Below are 19656 nucleotides of genomic sequence, written 5' to 3'. Positions count from 1 at the left end.
TAGTAGTTATATTCTTGTACATAGGAGTAGTATTATAATAGTTATATTCTTGTACATAGAAGGTAGTATTATAGTAGTTATATTCTTGTACATAGGGTGCAGTATAATAGTAGTGATATTCTTGTACATAGGAGCAGTATTATAGTAGTGATATTCTTGTACATAGGAGCAGTATTATAGTAGTGATATTCTTGTACATAGGAGCAGTATTATAGTAGTTATATTCTTGTACATAGGAGTAGTATTATAGTAGTTATATTCTTGTACATAGGAGTAGTATTATAGTAGTTATATTCTTGTACATAGGAGTAGTATTATAGTAGTTATATTCTTGTACATAGGAGGTAGTATTATAGTAGTATATACTTGTACATAGGAGTAGTATTATAGTAGTTATATTCTTGTACATAGGAGTAGTATTATAGTTGTTATATTCTTGTACATAGGAGTAGTATTATAATAGTTATATTCTTGTACATAGGAGGTAGTATTATAGTAGTTATATTTTTGTACATAGGGGGCAGTATTATAGTAGTGATGTTCTTGTACATAGGAGCAGTATTATAGTAGTGATATTCTTGTACATAGGAGCAGTATTATAGTAGTGATATTCTTGTACATAGGAGCAGTATTATAGTAGTTATATTCTTGTACATAGGAGTAGTATTATAGTAGTTATATTCTTGTACATAGGAGACAGTATTATAGTAGTTATATTATTGTACATAGGAGACAGTATTATAGTAGTTATATTCTTTTACATAGGAGCAGTATTATAGTAGTTATATTCTTGTACATAGGAGTGGTATTATAGTAGTTATATTCTTGTACATAGGAGTAGTATTATAGTAGTTATATTCTTGTACATAGGAGTAGTATTATAGTAGTTATTTTCTTGTACATAGGAGTGGTATTATAGTAGTTATATTCTTGTACATAGGAGGTAGTATTATAGTAGTTATATTCTTGTACATAGGAGTAGTATTATAATAGTTATATTCTTGTACAAAGGAGGTAGTATTATAGTAGTTATATTCTTGTACATAGGAGGTAGTATTGTAGTAGTTATATTCTTGTACATAGGAGTAGTATTATAGTAGTTATATTCTTGTACATAGGAGTAGTATTATAATAGTTATATTCTTGTACATAGGAGTAGTATTATAGTAGTTATATTCTTGTACATAGGAGTAGTATTATAGTAGTTATATTCTTGTACATAGGAGTAGTATTATAGTAGTTATATTCGTGTACATAGGAGCAGTATTATAGTAGTTATATTCTTGTACATAGGAGTAGTATTATAGTAGTTATATTCCTGTACATAGGAGGTAGTATTATAGTAGTTATATTCTTGTACATAGGAGCAGTATTATAGTAGTTATATTTTTGTACATAGGGGCAGTATTATAGTAGTTATATTCTTGTACATAGGAGGTAGTATTATAGTAGTTATATTCTTGTACATATGAGCAGTATTATTGTAGTTATATTCTTGTACATAGGAGCAGTATTATAGTAGTTATATACTTGTACATAGGAGTAGTATTATAGTAGTTATATTCTTGTATATAGTAGGCAGTATTATAGTAGTTATATTCTTGTACATAGGAGGTAGTATTATAGTAGTTATACTCTTGTACATAGGAGGCAGTATTATAGTAGTTATATTCTTGTACATAGAAGTAGTATTCTAGTAGTTATATTCTTGTACATAGGAGTAGTATTCTAGTAGTTATATTCTTGTACATAGGAGGTAGTATTATAGTAGTTATATTCTTGTACATAGGAGGTAGTATTATAGTAGTTATATTCTTGTACATAAGAGCAGTATTATAGTAGTTATATTCTTGTACATAGGAGCAGTATTATAGTAGTTATACTCTTGTACATAGGAGGCAGTATTATAGTAGTTATATCCTTGTACATAGAAGTAGTATTCTAGTAGTTATATTCTTGTACATAGGAGTAGTATTATAGTAGTTATATTCTTGTACATAGGAGCAGTATTATAGTAGTTATATTCTTGTACATAGGAGGTAGTATTATAGTAGTTATATTCTTGTACATAGGAGTAGTATTATAGTAGTTATATTCTTGTACATAGGAGCAGTATTATAGTAGTTATATTCTTGTACTTAGGAGTAGTATTATAGCAGTTATATTCTTGTACATAAGAGGCAGTATTATAGTAGTTATATTCTTGTACATAGGAGCAGTATTATAGTAGTTATATTCTTGTACTTAGGAGTAGTATTATAGCAGTTATATTCTTGTACATAGGAGGCAGTATTATAGTATTTATATTCTTGTACATAGAAGTAGTATTCTAGTAGTTATATTCTTGTACATAGGAGTAGTATTCTAGTAGTTATATTATTGTACATAGGAGGTGGTATTATAGTAGTTATATTATTGTACATAGGAGTAGTATTATAGTAGTTATATTCTTGTACATAGGAGGTAGTATTATAGTAGTTATATTCTTGTACATAGGAGGCAGTATTATAGTAGTTATATTCTTGTACATAGGAGCAGTGTTATAGTAGTTATTTTCTTGCACATAGGAGGTAGTATTATAGTAGTTATATTCTTGTACATAGGAGATAGTATTATAGTAGTTATATTATTGTACATAGGAGGTGGTATTATAGTAGTTATATTATTGTACATAGGAGTAGTATTATAGTAGTTATATTCTTGTACATAGGAGGTAGTATTATAGTAGTTATATTCTTGTACATAGGAGCAGTATTATAGTAGTTATATTCTTGTACATAGGAGGCAGTATTATAGTAGTTATATTCTTGTACATAGGAGCAGTGTTATAGTAGTTATTTTCTTGCACATAGGAGGTAGTATTATAGCAGTTATATTCTTGTACATAGGAGCAGTATTATAGTAGTTATTTTCTTGTACATCGGAGGTAGTATTATAGTAGTTATATTCTTTTACATAGGAGCAGTATTATAGTAGTTATATTCTTGTACATAGGAGCAGTATTATAGTAGTTATATACTTGTACATAGGAGTAGTATTATAGTAGTTATATTCTTGTACATAGGAGTAGTATTATAGTAGTTATATTCTTGTATATAGGAGTAGTATTATAGTAGTTATATTCTTGTACATAGGAGTAGTATTATAGTAGTTATATTCTTGTACATAGGAGTAGTATTATAGTAGTTATATTCTTGTACATAGGAGCAGTATTATAGTAGTTATACTCTTGTACATAGGAGCAGTATTATAGTAGTTATATTCTTGTACATAGGAGGCAGTATTATAGTTATATTCTTGTACATAGGAGTAGTATTATAGTAGTTATATTCTTGTACATAGGAGTAGTATTATAGTAGTTATATTCTTGTACATAGGAGTAGTATTATAGTAGTTATATTCTTGTACATAGGAGCAGTATTATAGTAGTTATATTCTTGTACATAGGAGTAGTATTATAGTAGTTATATTCTTGTACATAGGAGTAGTATTATAGTAGTTATATTCTTGTACATAGGAGCAGTATTATAGTAGTTATATTCTTGTACATAGGAGGTAGTATTATAGTAGTTATATCCTTGTACATAGGAGTAGTATTATAGTAGTTATATTCTTGTACATAGGAGGTAGTATTATAGTAGTTATATTCTTGTACATAGGAGGTAGTATTATAGTAGTTATATTCTTGTACATAGGAGGTAGTATTATCGTAGTTATATTCTTGTACATAGGAGCAGTATTATAGTAGTTATATTCTTGTACATAGGAGCAGTACTATAGTAGTTATATTCTTGTACATAGGAGTAGTATTATAGTAGTTATATTCTTGTACATAGGAGTAGTATTATAGTAGTTATATTCTTGTACATAGGAGTAGTATTATAGTAGTTATATTCTTGTATATAGGGGCAGTATTAGGGCCCCTTCACACAGCTTAAGCACGCTGCTCATTTAGACACGTATACACGTGTCCGAGCGCGGTGCTTCAAAACAGAGCCGATTGAATTAAATGAGAAGCGCGCGTATATCGGCTTGTACGCGCTTCCTTTTTAAATCAATGGGTTCTGTTTTGAAGCGCCGGGCTCGGACACGTGTATACTTGTCTAAGTGAGCGGCGCGCTTACGCCGTGTGAAGGGGCCCTTATGGTCAGTAATGACTGGCTTGTCCTCTTCTGTATAGTAGATCATCGGTCTCCTGTGATCACCTTCCAGCTTTGTCCTCTCTGTGTATACACTATTCCCTCGCTCACACGCCTGTACACTTCATGTCATCTTGCTCTGTTACTTCAGTGACTTGTCTGTAATTAGAGGCTGCATTTAGAAATTTCTGGTGCCAAGAGCCACTTACAGGTGATATAGAGGAGACTGCGCTCTCAGAGCTGGGACTGGCAGAGCGATGGATTCTGGATCAGTCCTGACATGTTACTGTAGGATTATAGTCTGTGATTGGTGTCATGAAGGTGTGAGGCCGGGAGATTTAGCAGGTGACGAAGGCAATACAGGCCACCCTACCTGCCACATCGTGTGATTTGTGGTACCACATTGTGCTCTACTCCTCTCTCCCACATAGAAGATGTTGACTGGAGGATTTACGTTCACTGGAGACTACTCTCCTTAGTGATCCGCTAGTCAGGTCTGATCTCTGGCGGACTCGCGGTTTGGGTGGGTGTTCTTACATTCTTACTATATTGTGGTCTGTGTTCCCGGACGCCTGGGCTCGATTCCCACATCTGGATCCAACCTGTAGATCTGAATCCAATCTGCACTTGGCTCCGGCTCTCGGTTTCTGACACATTCCATACGGCGCTGTTTCTGCTTTAATCTCATGGAATTAAAGAATTTTTTAGTTGTATTCTATTTTATGCCAGAACCGTCATTTGTGGCAAGAAGAGCTGAGAGCGGTAATTATATCCGGATTTTCTCTGCTCTGGACCTCAGGCCATTGTGCATTGTCATCATGTTAGGCTTGCGCACCTTCCCAGGCCATAGCTATATCAGTATGCAGACACCAGTGTATATCCCTTTAAGGGGCCCATTCTTGGAGCAGAAACTAATTGGCTACAGATAGTTACACTCTACCTTACATTAGCATTGGCAATATTATGTAGTTGTATTACATTGTTGCTGCTTTAACAGAACTTTATGTTGCTACCTGGAAACTGTCAAGAAGTTGCTGATGACAGATCTATTATTCCTACGACCTCCTCTTAATTCTTTCAGTAAGGTTTATTCTCCTGCTTGCAATGAGTTTTTTTTTTTGTTGCTGCCAGCTCTCAACTGCATCTCATAGGTTACACATGAAGGTTCTGCACACAGCACTCACAGATAGTGCAGACAGTGTTAGTCAGGGAAAAGCAGAGTGAAGCTTCATCTCATATTATAAACAGGAGGTTCTGCACACACAGATTACACAAATGTTGCCGACAGTGTGACTGTTTGAGTTAGGGATGAGCAGCGTGAAGGTACATCTTCACGGATACACTGGAGAATCTGCACACACAAGTAGTATAGATAGTGTATGCCAGGAGAGAGCAGTGACAGGTCGTATCTTCTAGGATACAGTGGAGGTTTGAACTTAGCATTCTCAGATAGTACACAGTCTAGATCAGGGGAGAGCAGTGTGTAACTCCATCGCAAAGGATCCACTAAAGACTATGCCCCCAAATTGTACAGGAACATTGTGAGTTAGGATAAAACAGAATTAAGCTACATCTGATTGGATACACTGGAGGTTCTGCACACATCACGCAGACAGAGTCAGGGGAGAGCAATGTGTAGCTCCATCTCATAGGATCTACTGAAGGTTATGTCCCCAAATAGTACAGACACATTGTGAGTTAAGATATAACAGAATTAAGCTACATCTGATTGGATACACTGGAGGTTCTGCACACATCACGCAGACAGAGTCAGGGGAGAGCAGTGTGTAGCTCCATCTCATAGGATCTACTGAAGATTATGTCCTCAAATAGGAAAGACACATTGTGAGTTAGGATAAAACAGAATTAAGCTACATCTGATTGGATACACTGGTGGTTCTGCACACATAGCACAGACAGAGTCAGGGGAGAGCAGTGTGTAGCTCCATCTCACAGGATCTACTGAAGATTATGTCCCCAAATAGTACAGACATATTGTGAGTTAAGATAAAACAGAATAAAGCTACATCTGATTGGATACACTGGAGGTTCTGCACACATCGCGCAAACAGAGTCAGGGGGAGAGCAGTGTGTAGCTCCATCTCATAGGATCCACTGAAGACTATGCCCCCAAATCGCACAGACACATTGTGAGTTAAGATAAAACAGAATTAAGCTACATCTGATTGGATACACTGGAAGTTCTGCTAACATCACCCAGACAGAGTCAGGGGAGAGCAATGTGAAGATCCATCTTATATGATACACTGGAGGTTCTGCATAGATCATGCAGACAGTGTGAGTCAGGACAGAGCATTGTGAAGATCCATTCCATAGGATACACTGGAAGTCCTGCATACAACACATACCCTGTTTCCTCGAAAATAAGACATGTTCTTATAATTAATTAGCTAACGAAATATATGACCTTTCTTATTTTCGGGGGATGTTTTATGCAGCGGCTGGAGCGAGGAACAATCGGCAAACAAAGCGGGGAACAATTAGCGGAGTGCCGGCTTTACTGCCGGTTGTATGTGATCCAGAAGGTGAAGGGGGGGTGTCTTATTTTCGGGGAAACAGGGTAGATAGCAGCAGTAGGCACTATGAGTCAGGGGAATTTTGTAGATGGGGAGACGATTATTTTATGGAATTATCTATTATATTATGGCAGTCCTGCTCCTTTCCCTACAGCAGAAGTTATATCTTCAGCAGCACAGTATACATAGAGGGGACATACAGAAGAATAAGGGGAGGAGCCTAAGAACATAGAGAGATATGATGATGTCATTCTTTAGTTTGTGAGGAGTCCTACACATAGAAGAGACTGACAGCCTCTCTACATAGGAGCAAGCTCAGGTGTGCTAGTCCATAGATAAATATCCGGAGTGCTTCCAGTCACGAAGATATATGATATTTACTGTCTGCTTACATCAGACATTAGTGAAAAGCAATAAGTCATTATATAGCTGCCAGCATTATGGATGATACACATGTCAGGTGACGCTGCCCATAGCGACCAATCAGATCCGTCTGTCAATAACGTGCGTGCATTATAATCCTCAGCACATGGCGGCTATTGACAGAGCCGACCTCTGACCTTGTACCCGACAAAACCACAAAACCAATCAATAACTGGTAAATACTGGCTGACCACAAAGCAAAATACACAGAGGAATGTCGTAATGTCAGGTACACCGAGATGTATCACATGGTAGGATTAGGTACACAGCTCAGTATACAGTATCACACAGGATAGGATTAGATACACAGCTCAGTATACAGTATCACACAGGATAGGATTAGATACACAGCTCAGTATACAGTATCACACAGGATGGGATTAGATACACAGCCCAGTATACAGTATCACACAGGATAGGATTAGATACACAGCTCAGTATACAGTGTCACACAGGATAGGATTAGATACACAGCTCAGTATACAGTATCACACAGGATAGGATTAGATACACAGCTCAGTATACAGTATCACACAGGATAGGATTAGATACACAGCTCAGTATACAGTATCACACAGGATAGGATTAGATACACAGCTCAGTATACAGTATCACACAGGATAGGATTAGATACACAGCTCAGTATACAGTGTCACACAGTATAGGATTAGATACACAGCTCAGTATACAGTATCACACAGGATGGGTTTAGATACAGCTCAGTATACAGTATCACACATGGTAGGATTAGATACACAGCTCAGTATACAGTATCACACAGGATAGGATTAGATACACAGCTCAGTATACAGTATCACACAGGATGGGATTAGATACACCGCTCAGTATACAGTATCACACAGGATGGGATTAGATACACCGCTCAGTATACAGTATCACACATGGTAGGATTAGATACACAGCTCAGTATACAGTATCACACAGGATAGGATTAGATACACAGCTCAGTATACAGTATCACACAGGATAGGATGAGATACACAGCTCAGTATACAGTGTCACACAGGATAGGATTAGATACACAGCTCAGTATACAGTATCACACAGGATAGGATTAGATACACAGCTCAGTATACAGTATCACACAGGATAGGATTAGATACACAGCTCAGTATACAGTATCACACAGGATAGGATTAGATACACAGCTCAGTATACAGTATCACACAGGATAGGATTAGATACACAGCTCAGTATACAGTGTCACACAGTATAGGATTAGATACACAGCTCAGTATACAGTATCACACAGGATGGGTTTAGATACAGCTCAGTATACAGTATCACACATGGTAGGATTAGATACACAGCTCAGTATACAGTATCACACAGGATAGGATTAGATACACAGCTCAGTATACAGTATCACACAGGATGGGATTAGATACACCGCTCAGTATACAGTATCACACAGGATGGGATTAGATACACCGCTCAGTATACAGTATCACACATGGTAGGATTAGATACACAGCTCAGTATACAGTATCACACAGGATAGGATTAGATACACAGCTCAGTATACAGTATCACACAGGATAGGATTAGATACACAGCTCAGTATACAGTATCACACAGGATAGGATTAGATACACAGCTCAGTATACAGTATCACACAGGATGGGATTAGATACACAGCTCAGTATACAGTATCACACAGGATAGGATTAGATACACAGCTCAGTATACAGTATCACACAGGATAGGATTAGATACACAGCTCAGTATACAGTATCACACAGGATAGGATTAGATACACAGCTCAGTATACAGTATCACACAGGATAGGATTAGATACACAGCTCAGTATACAGTATCACACAGGATAGGATTAGATACACAGCTCAGTATACAGTATCACACAGGATGGGATTAGATACACAGCTCAGTATACAGTATCACACAGGATAGGATTAGATACACAGCTCAGTATACAGTATCACACAGGATAGGATTAGATACACAGCTCAGTATACAGTATCACACAGGATAGGATTAGATACACAGCTCAGTATACAGTATCACACAGGATGGGTTTAGATACAGCTCAGTATACAGTATCACACATGGTAGGATTAGATACACAGCTCAGTATACAGTATCACACAGGATAGGATTAGATACACAGCTCAGTATACAGTATCACACAGGATGGGATTAGATACACCGCTCAGTATACAGTATCACACAGGATGGGATTAGATACACCGCTCAGTATACAGTATCACACATGGTAGGATTAGATACACAGCTCAGTATACAGTATCACACAGGATAGGATTAGATACACAGCTCAGTATACAGTATCACACAGGATAGGATTAGATACACAGCTCAGTATACAGTATCACACAGGATAGGATTAGATACACAGCTCAGTATACAGTATCACACAGGATGGGATTAGATACACAGCTCAGTATACAGTATCACACAGGATAGGATTAGATACACAGCTCAGTATACAGTATCGCACAGGATAGGATTAGATACACAGCTCAGTATACAGTATCACACAGGATAGGATTAGATACACAGCTCAGTATACAGTATCACACAGGATAGGATTAGATACACAGCTCAGTATACAGTATCACACAGGATAGGATTAGATACACAGCTCAGTATACAGTATCACACAGGATGGGATTAGATACACAGCTCAGTATACAGTATCACACAGGATAGGATTAGATACACAGCTCAGTGTACAGTATCACACAGGATAGGATTAGATACACAGCTCAGTATACAGTATCACACAGGATAGGATTAGATACACAGCTCAGTATACAGTGTCACACAGGATAAGATTAGATACACAGCTCAGTATACAGTATCACACAAGATAGGATTAGATACACAGCTCAGTATACAGTATCACACAGGATAGGATTAGATACACAGCTCAGTATACAGTATCACACAGGATAGGATTAGATACACAGCTCAGTATACAGTATCACACAGGATAGGATTAGATACACAGCTCAGTATACGGTATCATACAGGATAGGATTAGATACACAGCTCAGTATACAGTATCACACAGGATAGGATTAGATACACAGCTCAGTATACAGTATCACACAGGATAGGATTAGATACACAGCTCAGTATACAGTATCACACAGGATAGGATTAGATACACAGCTCAGTATACAGTATCACACAGGATAGGATTAGATACACAGCTCAGTATACAGTATCACACAGGATAGGATTAGATACACAGCTCAGTATACAGTATCACACAGGATAGGATTAGATACACAGCTCAGTATACAGTATCACACAGGATAGGATTAGATACACCGCTCAGTATACAGTATCACACAGGATAGGATTAGATACACAGCTCAGTATACAGTATCACACAGGATAGGATTAGATACGGGATGGTATAATGTATATACTACTATGCTAATAATTGGGTTCAGGTCTGGGCTCTGGATGTATAGTAGTAGTAGTGAGACTATGACTGGAGTTGCAGGACGGGATGCCGCCATTCTGGGTGTAGTGTCAGACATGAGGCCTGGGGCAGAGGAGGGTGAGGTGTGTGAGGTTCCTCCTCCATATTAGGGATAATGGGGGATTATTTGAGGATTGTCACACATGACTGTGTGGATCATATCACAAACACAGGAGGAGGCGGAGCCACAGTGTGACCACAGCAGCCAATCAGATTCCAGCTTTTTTATCTAACATGGGTTGGAAAACAAACACTATTTCCTCTCAAAATGGAAACTGCGCTGTGATTGGTCGCTTTGGGCAGGAAACAGCGTTTCTTTGGGGGCAGTTTTTATGGATTTGCCCCGTCTTCGCTTTGTGCACTTTCTGATGACATCAGCACATTCTCTGCAGCTCTTTTTTAGACGTTTTCATGTTTCTCTGTTCATTGGACCAAGGTGATCGCCATCCTTAATACATGGAGTTGTCCTTTAAATGTGATTCATATGTTCTCAAGGTTGAACTGAGGAAAGCTTGTGTGTGATGAGTGATGTCACCCTAATCCTAGCTAGCACCTTGTCACTGTGACTACTAAGCAATACTAGTAATGCCGTCATCTCCCTGCTGTGTGATGTCATCTTGTCTCTGCTGTGTGATGTCATCTTGTATCTGCTGTGTGATGTCATCTTGTATCTGCTGTGTGATGTCATCTTGTCCCTGTTATGTGATGTCATCTTGTATATGCTGTGTGATGTCATCTTGTCCCTGCTGTGTGATGTCATCTTGTCCCTGCTGTGTGATGTCATCTTGTCCCTGCTGTGTGATGTCATCTTGTATATGCTGTGTGATGTCATCTTGTATATGCTGTGTGATGTCATCTTGTCCCTGCTGTGTGATGTCATCTTGTCTCTGCTGTGTGATGTCATCTTGTCCCTGCTGTGTGATGTCATCTTGTCTTGCTGTGTGATGTCATCTTGTCCCTAATGTGTGATGTCATCTTGTCCCTGCTGTGTGATGTCATCTTGTATATGCTGTGTGATGTCATCTTGTATCTGCTGTGTGATGTCATCTTGTATATGCTGTGTGATGTCATCTTGTCTTGCTGTGTGATGTCATCTTGTCCCTAATGTGTGATGTCATCTTGTCCCTGTTGTGTGATGTCATCTTGTCCCTGCTGTGTGATGTCATCTTGTATCTGCTGTGTGATGTCATCTTGTATATGCTGTGTGATGTCATCTTGTCTTGCTGTGTGATGTCATCTTGTCCCTGTTGTGTGATGTCATCTTGTATCTGCTGTGCGATGTCATTTTGTCTCTGCTGTGTGATGTCATCTTGTATATGCTGTGTGACGTCATTTTGTCTCTGCTGTGTGATGTCATCTTGTCCCTAATGTGTGATGTCATCTTGTCCCTAATGTGTGATGTCATCTTGTCCCTGTTGTGTGATGTCATCTTGTCCCTGTTGTGTGATGTCATCTTGTCCCTGCTGTGTGATGTCATCTTGTCCCTGCTGTGCGATGTCATTTTGTCTCTGTTGTGTGATGTCATCTTGTCCCTGCTGTGTGATGTCATCTTGTCCCTGCTGTGTGATGTCATCTTGTCCCTGTTATGTGATGTCATCTTGTATCTGCTGTGCGATGTCATCTTGTCCCTAATGTGTGATGTCATCTTGTCCCTAATGTGTGACGTCATTTTGTCTCTGCTGTGTGATGTCATCTTGTCCCTAATGTGTGATGTCATCTTGTCCCTAATGTGTGATGTCATCTTGTCCCTGCTGTGTGATGTCATCTTGTCCCTGCTGTGTGATGTCATCTTGTCCCTGCTGTGTGATGTCATCTTGTATCTGCTGTGCGATGTCATTTTGTCTCTGCTGTGTGATGTCATCTTGTATATGCTGTATGATGTCATCTTGTATCTGCTGTGTGACGTCATTTTGTCTCTGCTATATATGATAATTTCCTAGCTGTGTGATGTCATCATCCCCCCTACTATGTGGTTTGATCATTTACTTGCTGTGTGATGTCATCATCTTTCTGATCCGTGATGTCATCATTTCCTAGGTGTTTGCTACCATCTCTTCTTGGTTGCTAGCAGATATCACTAGGAGATGATGTCATGGCCTCTTATCTATCCTTCAGTCTCTGGCTCTTACACCAGCTGCTTATATGTGGGAGGGGGAAGGGAAAATACTACAGAGAGCAGGGGTCACAGTATTAGGGACTCTTATTACTGTATAATAACCTGCCAAATAGTGCACCCGGACAGAAATCACTGACATGTATCACACCCACTATACAGGGTGAGAGAAGTAGTACTGTGCAGTGTCCATATATACAGGGTGAGAGAAGTAGTACTGTGCAGTGTCCATATATACAGGGTGAGAGAAGTAGTACTGTGCAGTGTCCATATATACAGGGTGAGAGAAGTAGTACTGTGCAGTGTCCATATATACAGGGTGAGAGAAGTAGTACTGTGCAGTGTCCATATATACAGGGTGAGAGAAGTAGTACTGTGCAGTGTCCATATATACAGGGTGAGAGAAGTAGTACTGTGCAGTGTCCATATATACAGGACAGGAGAAGTGGTACTGTGCAGTGTCCATATATACAGGACAAGAGAAGTAGTACTGTGCAGTGTCCATATATACAGGACAGGAGAAGTGGTACTGTGCAGTGTCCATATATACAGGACAGGAGAAGTGGTACTGTGCAGTGTCCATATATACAGGACAGGAGAAGTAGTACTGTGCAGTGTCCATATATACAGGACAGGAGAAGTGGTACTGTGCAGTGTCCATATATACAGGGTGAGAGAAGTAGTACTGTGCAGTGTCCATATATACAGGACAGGAGAAGTGGTACTGTGCAGGGTCCATATATACAGGACAGGAGAAGTAGTACTGTGCACTGTCCATATATACAGGACTAGAGAAGTAGTACTGTGCAGTGTCCATATATACAGAGTAACAGAAGTGGTACTGTGCAGTGTCCATATATACAGGACAGGAGAAGTGGTACTGTGCAGTGTCCATATATACAGGACAGGAGAAGTGGTACTGTGCAGTGTCCATATATACAGGACAGGAGAAGTGGTTCTGTGCACTGTGCATATATACAGGACAGGAGAAGTGGTACTGTGCAGTGTCCATATATACAGGACAGGAGAAGTGGTACTGTGCACTGTCCATATATACAGGACTAGAGAAGTGGTACTGTGCACTGTCCATATATACAGGACTAGAGAAGTGGTACTGTGCAGGGTCCATATATACAGGACAGGAGAAGTGGTTCTGTGCACTGTGCATATATACAGGACTAGAGAAGTGGTACTGTGCAGTGTCCATATATACAGGACTAGAGAAGTGGTACTGTGCAGTGTCCATATATACAGGACTAGAGAAGTGGTACTGTGCAGGGTCCATATATACAGGACAGGAGAAGTGGTTCTGTGCACTGTGCATATATACAGGACAAGAGAAGTGGTACTGTGCAGTGTCCATATATACAGGACTAGAGAAGTAGTACTGTGCACTGTCCATATATACAGGACTAGAGAAGTGGTACTGTGCACTGTCCATATATACAGGACTAGAGAAGTGGTACTGTGCACTGTCAATATATACAGGACTAGAGAAGTAGTACTGTGCAGTGTCCATATATACAGGACTAGAGAAGTGGTACTGTGCAGGGTCCATATATACAGGACAGGAGAAGTGGTTCTGTGCACTGTGCATATATACAGGACAGGAGAAGTGGTACTGTGCACTGTCCATATATACAGGACTAGAGAAGTGGTTCTGTGCACTGTGCATATATACAGGACAGGAGAAGTGGTACTGTGCACTGTCCATATATACAGGACTAGAGAAGTGGTACTGTGCAGGGTCCATATATACAGGACAGGAGAAGTGGTTCTGTGCACTGTGCATATATACAGGACAGGAGAAGTGGTACTGTGCACTGTCCATATATACAGGACTAGAGAAGTGGTTCTGTGCACTGTGCATATATACAGGACAGGAGAAGTGGTACTGTGCACTGTCCATATATACAGGACTAGAGAAGTGGTACTGTACACTGTCCATATATACAGGACAGGAGAAGTGGTACTGTGCACTGTCCATATATACAGGACTAGAGAAGTGGTACTGTGCAGTGTCCATATATACAGAGTAACAGAAGTGGTACTGTGCAGTGTCCATATATACAGGACAGGAGAAGTGGTACTGTGCGCTGTCCATATATACAGGACAAGAGAAGTGGTACTGTGCAGTGTCCATATATACAGAGTAACAGAAGTGGTACTGTGCAGGGTCCATATATACAGGACAGGAGAAGTGGTACTGTGCAGTGTCCATATATACAGGACTAGAGAAGTAGTACTGTGCAGTGTCCATATATACAGGACAAGAGAAGTGGTACTGTGCACTGTCAATATATACAGGACTAGAGAAGTAGTACTGTGCAGTGTCCATATATACAGGACTAGAGAAGTGGTTCTGTGCACTGTGCATATATACAGGACAGGAGAAGTGGTACTGTGCACTGTCCATATATACAGGACTAGAGAAGTGGTTCTGTGCACTGTGCATATATACAGGACAGGAGAAGTGGTACTGTGCACTGTCCATATATACAGGACTAGAGAAGTGGTACTGTGCAGGGTCCATATATACAGGACAGGAGAAGTGGTTCTGTGCACTGTGCATATATACAGGACAGGAGAAGTGGTACTGTGCACTGTCCATATATACAGGACTAGAGAAGTGGTTCTGTGCACTGTGCATATATACAGGACAGGAGAAGTGGTACTGTGCACTGTCCATATATACAGGACTAGAGAAGTGGTACTGTGCAGTGTCCATATATACAGAGTAACAGAAGTGGTACTGTGCAGTGTCCATATATACAGGACAGGAGAAGTGGTACTGTGCGCTGTCCATATATACAGGACAAGAGAAGTGGTACTGTGCAGTGTCCATATATACAGAGTAACAGAAGTGGTACTGTGCAGGGTCCATATATACAGGACAGGAGAAGTAGTACTGTGCAGTGTCCATCTATACAGAGTAACAGAAGTAGTACTGTGCACATGGTCTTGGCGTTCTCTGGCTCCACGTGTCGGGCCGTGTAGGATACATATAATAATACCTGGCCATACAATATTTTGTGCTGTATTTTCTATTCTGGGATTTGCTCGTAGCTTCGCAGGAAGTTGCCGTATCCGTCCTGAGAACAATGGGATTTTGATGTGACTTAGAGTAAGTGATAATATCTGAGCGGCCGCCCTGAGAACAAGGTCACCCCCACCCCGGCCTACACACGGGTACAACACGGGTCACGTTACCTGTCTTATCTGCCGCACTGGGGTCATGGGTCCTATACATGTGTCTGTGTCCTTGTGACACACTGGACTTGTCCTGGGGAGGGGACGGTGCTAGTAATCACCGATGTATACAACAGTGTGCGATATATAATACTGAATTACATACTGCACCCCCCAACACCAGCCAGGGGGCAGGAGCCTACAAACATGGGCACTCTGATCTGTCTCTGCACCTGTGGCATTACACAGGACTGACCAATGGTAATCTGCAGGACAGGCGCCTTCCTGGCCGTATACTGTATACAGCATCTATAGGGTAGGTTTCTGCCTCCGTGTGACCCCTCCTCTATTTCTTCTTCAGGTCGACAAGTGGAACCGACAGGACCAGAAGTTTTTTGAAGCAGTAGAAAAGGGCGACGCCAAAAAGGTCTCCTCCCTCCTGTCCAAGAAGCAGGTCAGAGCGACCAAGACCGGGCCCAGCGGACAGTCAGCGTGAGTCCATGTAGTCATCACCTCATCTGTATCACACAGGATAGGATTAGATACACAGCTCAGTATACAGTATCACACAGGATAGGATTAGATACACAGCTCAGTATACAGTATCACACAGGATAGGATTAGATACACAGCTCAGTATACAGTATCACACAGGATAGGATTAGATACACAGCTCAATATACAGTATCACACAGGATAGGATTAGATACACAGCTCAGTATACAGTATCACACAGGATAGGATTAGATACACAGCTCAGTATACAGTATCACACAGGATAGGATTAGATACACAGCTCAGTATACAGTATCACACAGGATAGGATTAGATACACAGCTCAATATACAGTATCACACAGGATAGGATTAGATACACAGCTCAGTATACAGTATCACACAGGATAGGATTAGATACACAGCTCAGTATACAGTATCACACAGGATAGGATTAGATACACAGCTCATTATACAGTATCACACAGGATAGGATTAGATACACAGCTCAGTATACAGTATCACACAGGATAGGATTAGATACACAGCTCAGTATACAGTATCACACAGGATAGGATTAGATACACAGCTCAGTATACAGTATCACACAGGATAGGATTAGATACACAGCTCAGTATACAGTATCACACAGGATAGGATTAGATACACAGCTCAGTATACAGTATCACACAGGATAGGATTAGATACACAGCTCAGTATACAGTATCACACAGGATAGGATTAGATACACAGCTCAGTATACAGTATCACACAGGATAGGATTAGATACACAGCTCAGTATACAGTATCACACAGGATAGGATTAGATACACAGCTCAATATACAGTATCACACAGGATAGGATTAGATACACAGCTCAGTATACAGTATCACACAGGATAGGATTAGATACACAGCTCAGTATACAGTATCACACAGGATAGGATTAGATACACAGCTCAGTATACAGTATCACACAGGATAGGATTAGATACACAGCTCAATATACAGTATCACACAGGATAGGATTAGATACACAGCTCAGTATACAGTATCACACAGGAGAGGATTAGATACACAGCTCAGTATACAGTATCACACGGGATAGGATTAGATACACAGCTCAGTATACAGTATCACACAGGATAGGATTAGATACACAGCTCAGTATACAGTATCACACAGGATAGGATTAGATACACAGCTCAGTATACAGTATCACACAGGATAGGATTAGATACACAGCTCAGTATACAGTATCACACAGGATAGGATTAGATACACAGCTCAGTATACAGTATCACACAGGATAGGATTAGATACACAGCTCAGTATACAGTATCACACAGGATAGGATTAGATACACAGCTCAGTATACAGTATCACACGGGATAGGATTAGATACACAGCTCAATATACAGTATCACACAGGATAGGATTAGATACACAGCTCAGTATACAGTATCACACAGGATAGGATTAGATACACAGCTCAATATACAGTATCACACAGGATAGGATTAGATACACAGCTCAGTATACAGTATGACACAGGATAGGATTAGATACACAGCTCAGTATACAGTATCACACAGGATAGGATTAGATACACAGCTCAGTATACAGTATCACACAGGATAGGATTAGATACACAGCTCAGTATACAGTATCACACAGGATAGGATTAGATACACAGCTCAGTAGACAGTATCACACAGGATAGGATTAGATACACAGCTCAGTATACAGTATCACACAGGATAGGATTAGATACACAGCTCAGTATACAGTATCACACAGGATAGGATTAGATACACAGCTCAGTATACAGTATCACACAGGATAGGATTAGATACACCGCTCAGTATACAGTATCACACAGGATAGGATTAGATACACAGCTCAGTATACAGTATCACACAGGATAGGATTAGATACACAGCTCAGTAGACAGTATCACACAGGATAGGATTAGATACACAACTCAGTATACAGTATATCACACAGGAGAGGATTAGATACACAGCTCAGTATACAGTATCACACGGGATAGGATTAGATACACAGCTCAGTATACAGTATCACACAGGATAGGATTAGATACACAGCTCAGTATACAGTATCACACGGGATAGGATTAGATACACAGCTCAATATACAGTATCACACAGGATAGGATTAGATACACAGCTCAGTATACAGTATCACACAGGATAGGATTAGATACACAGCTCAGTAGACAGTATCACACAGGATAGGATTAGATACACGGCTCAGTATACAGTATCACACAGGATAGGATTAGATACACAGCTCAGTATACAGTATCACACGGGATAGGATTAGATACACAGCTCAGTATACAGTATCACACAGGATAGGATTAGATACACAGCTCAGTATACAGTATGACACAGGATAGGATTAAATACACAGCTCAGTATACAGTATCACACAGGATAGGATTAGATACACAGCTCAGTATACAGTATCACACAGGATAGGATTAGATACACAGCTCAGTAGACAGTATCACATAGGATAGGATTAGATACACGGCTCAGTATACAGTATCACACAGGATAGGATTAGATACACAGCTCAGTATACAGTATCACACGGGATAGGATTAGATACACAGCTCAGTATACAGTATCACACAGGATAGGATTAGATACACAGCTCAGTATACAGTATCACACGGGATAGGATTAGATACACAGCTCAGTATACAGTATCACACAGGATAGGATTAGATACACAGCTCAGTATACAGTATGAAACAGGATAGGATTAGATACACAGCTCAGTATACAGTATCACACAGGATAGGATTAGATACACAGCTCAGTATACAGTATCACGCAGGAGAGGATTAGATACAAGGCTCAGTATACAGTATCACACAGGATAGGATTAGATACACAGCTCAGTATACAGTATCACACAGGATAGGATTAGATACACGGCTCAGTATACAGTATCACACAGGATAGGATTAGATACACAGCTCAGTATACAGTATCACACGGGATAGGATTAGATACACAGCTCAGTATACAGTATCACACAGGATAGGATTAGATACACAGCTCAGTATACAGTATCACACAGGATAGGATTAGATACACAGCTCAGTATACAGTATCACACAGGATAGGATTAGATACACAGCTCAGTATACAGTATCATACAGGATAGGATTAGATACACAGCTCAGTATACAGTATCACACAGGATAGGATTAGATACACAGCTCAGTATACAG

The 19656-nt window shown here is 39.8% G+C and overlaps 1 protein-coding gene across 2 annotated transcripts in view; it reads left to right on the top strand.

The window, feature by feature from the left end:
• Positions 1-19656, top strand: part of ANKRD35 (ankyrin repeat domain 35) — a 69885-nt gene that overhangs the window by 32164 nt on the left and 18065 nt on the right. For both annotated transcript variants that reach the window (XM_075283296.1, XM_075283298.1), the window contains exon 2: positions 16256-16386. In XM_075283296.1, coding sequence (XP_075139397.1) covers positions 16256-16386 — 131 coding nt within the window. The remainder of the gene's footprint in view (positions 1-16255; positions 16387-19656) is intronic.

The sequence above is a fragment of the Leptodactylus fuscus genome, chromosome 7 (genome assembly GCF_031893055.1).
Source record: "Leptodactylus fuscus isolate aLepFus1 chromosome 7, aLepFus1.hap2, whole genome shotgun sequence".
NCBI lineage: Eukaryota > Metazoa > Chordata > Amphibia > Anura > Leptodactylidae > Leptodactylus > Leptodactylus fuscus.
The sequence above is the reverse complement of the archived record's forward strand: the minus strand, read 5'-3'. Positions and strand labels throughout refer to the sequence as shown.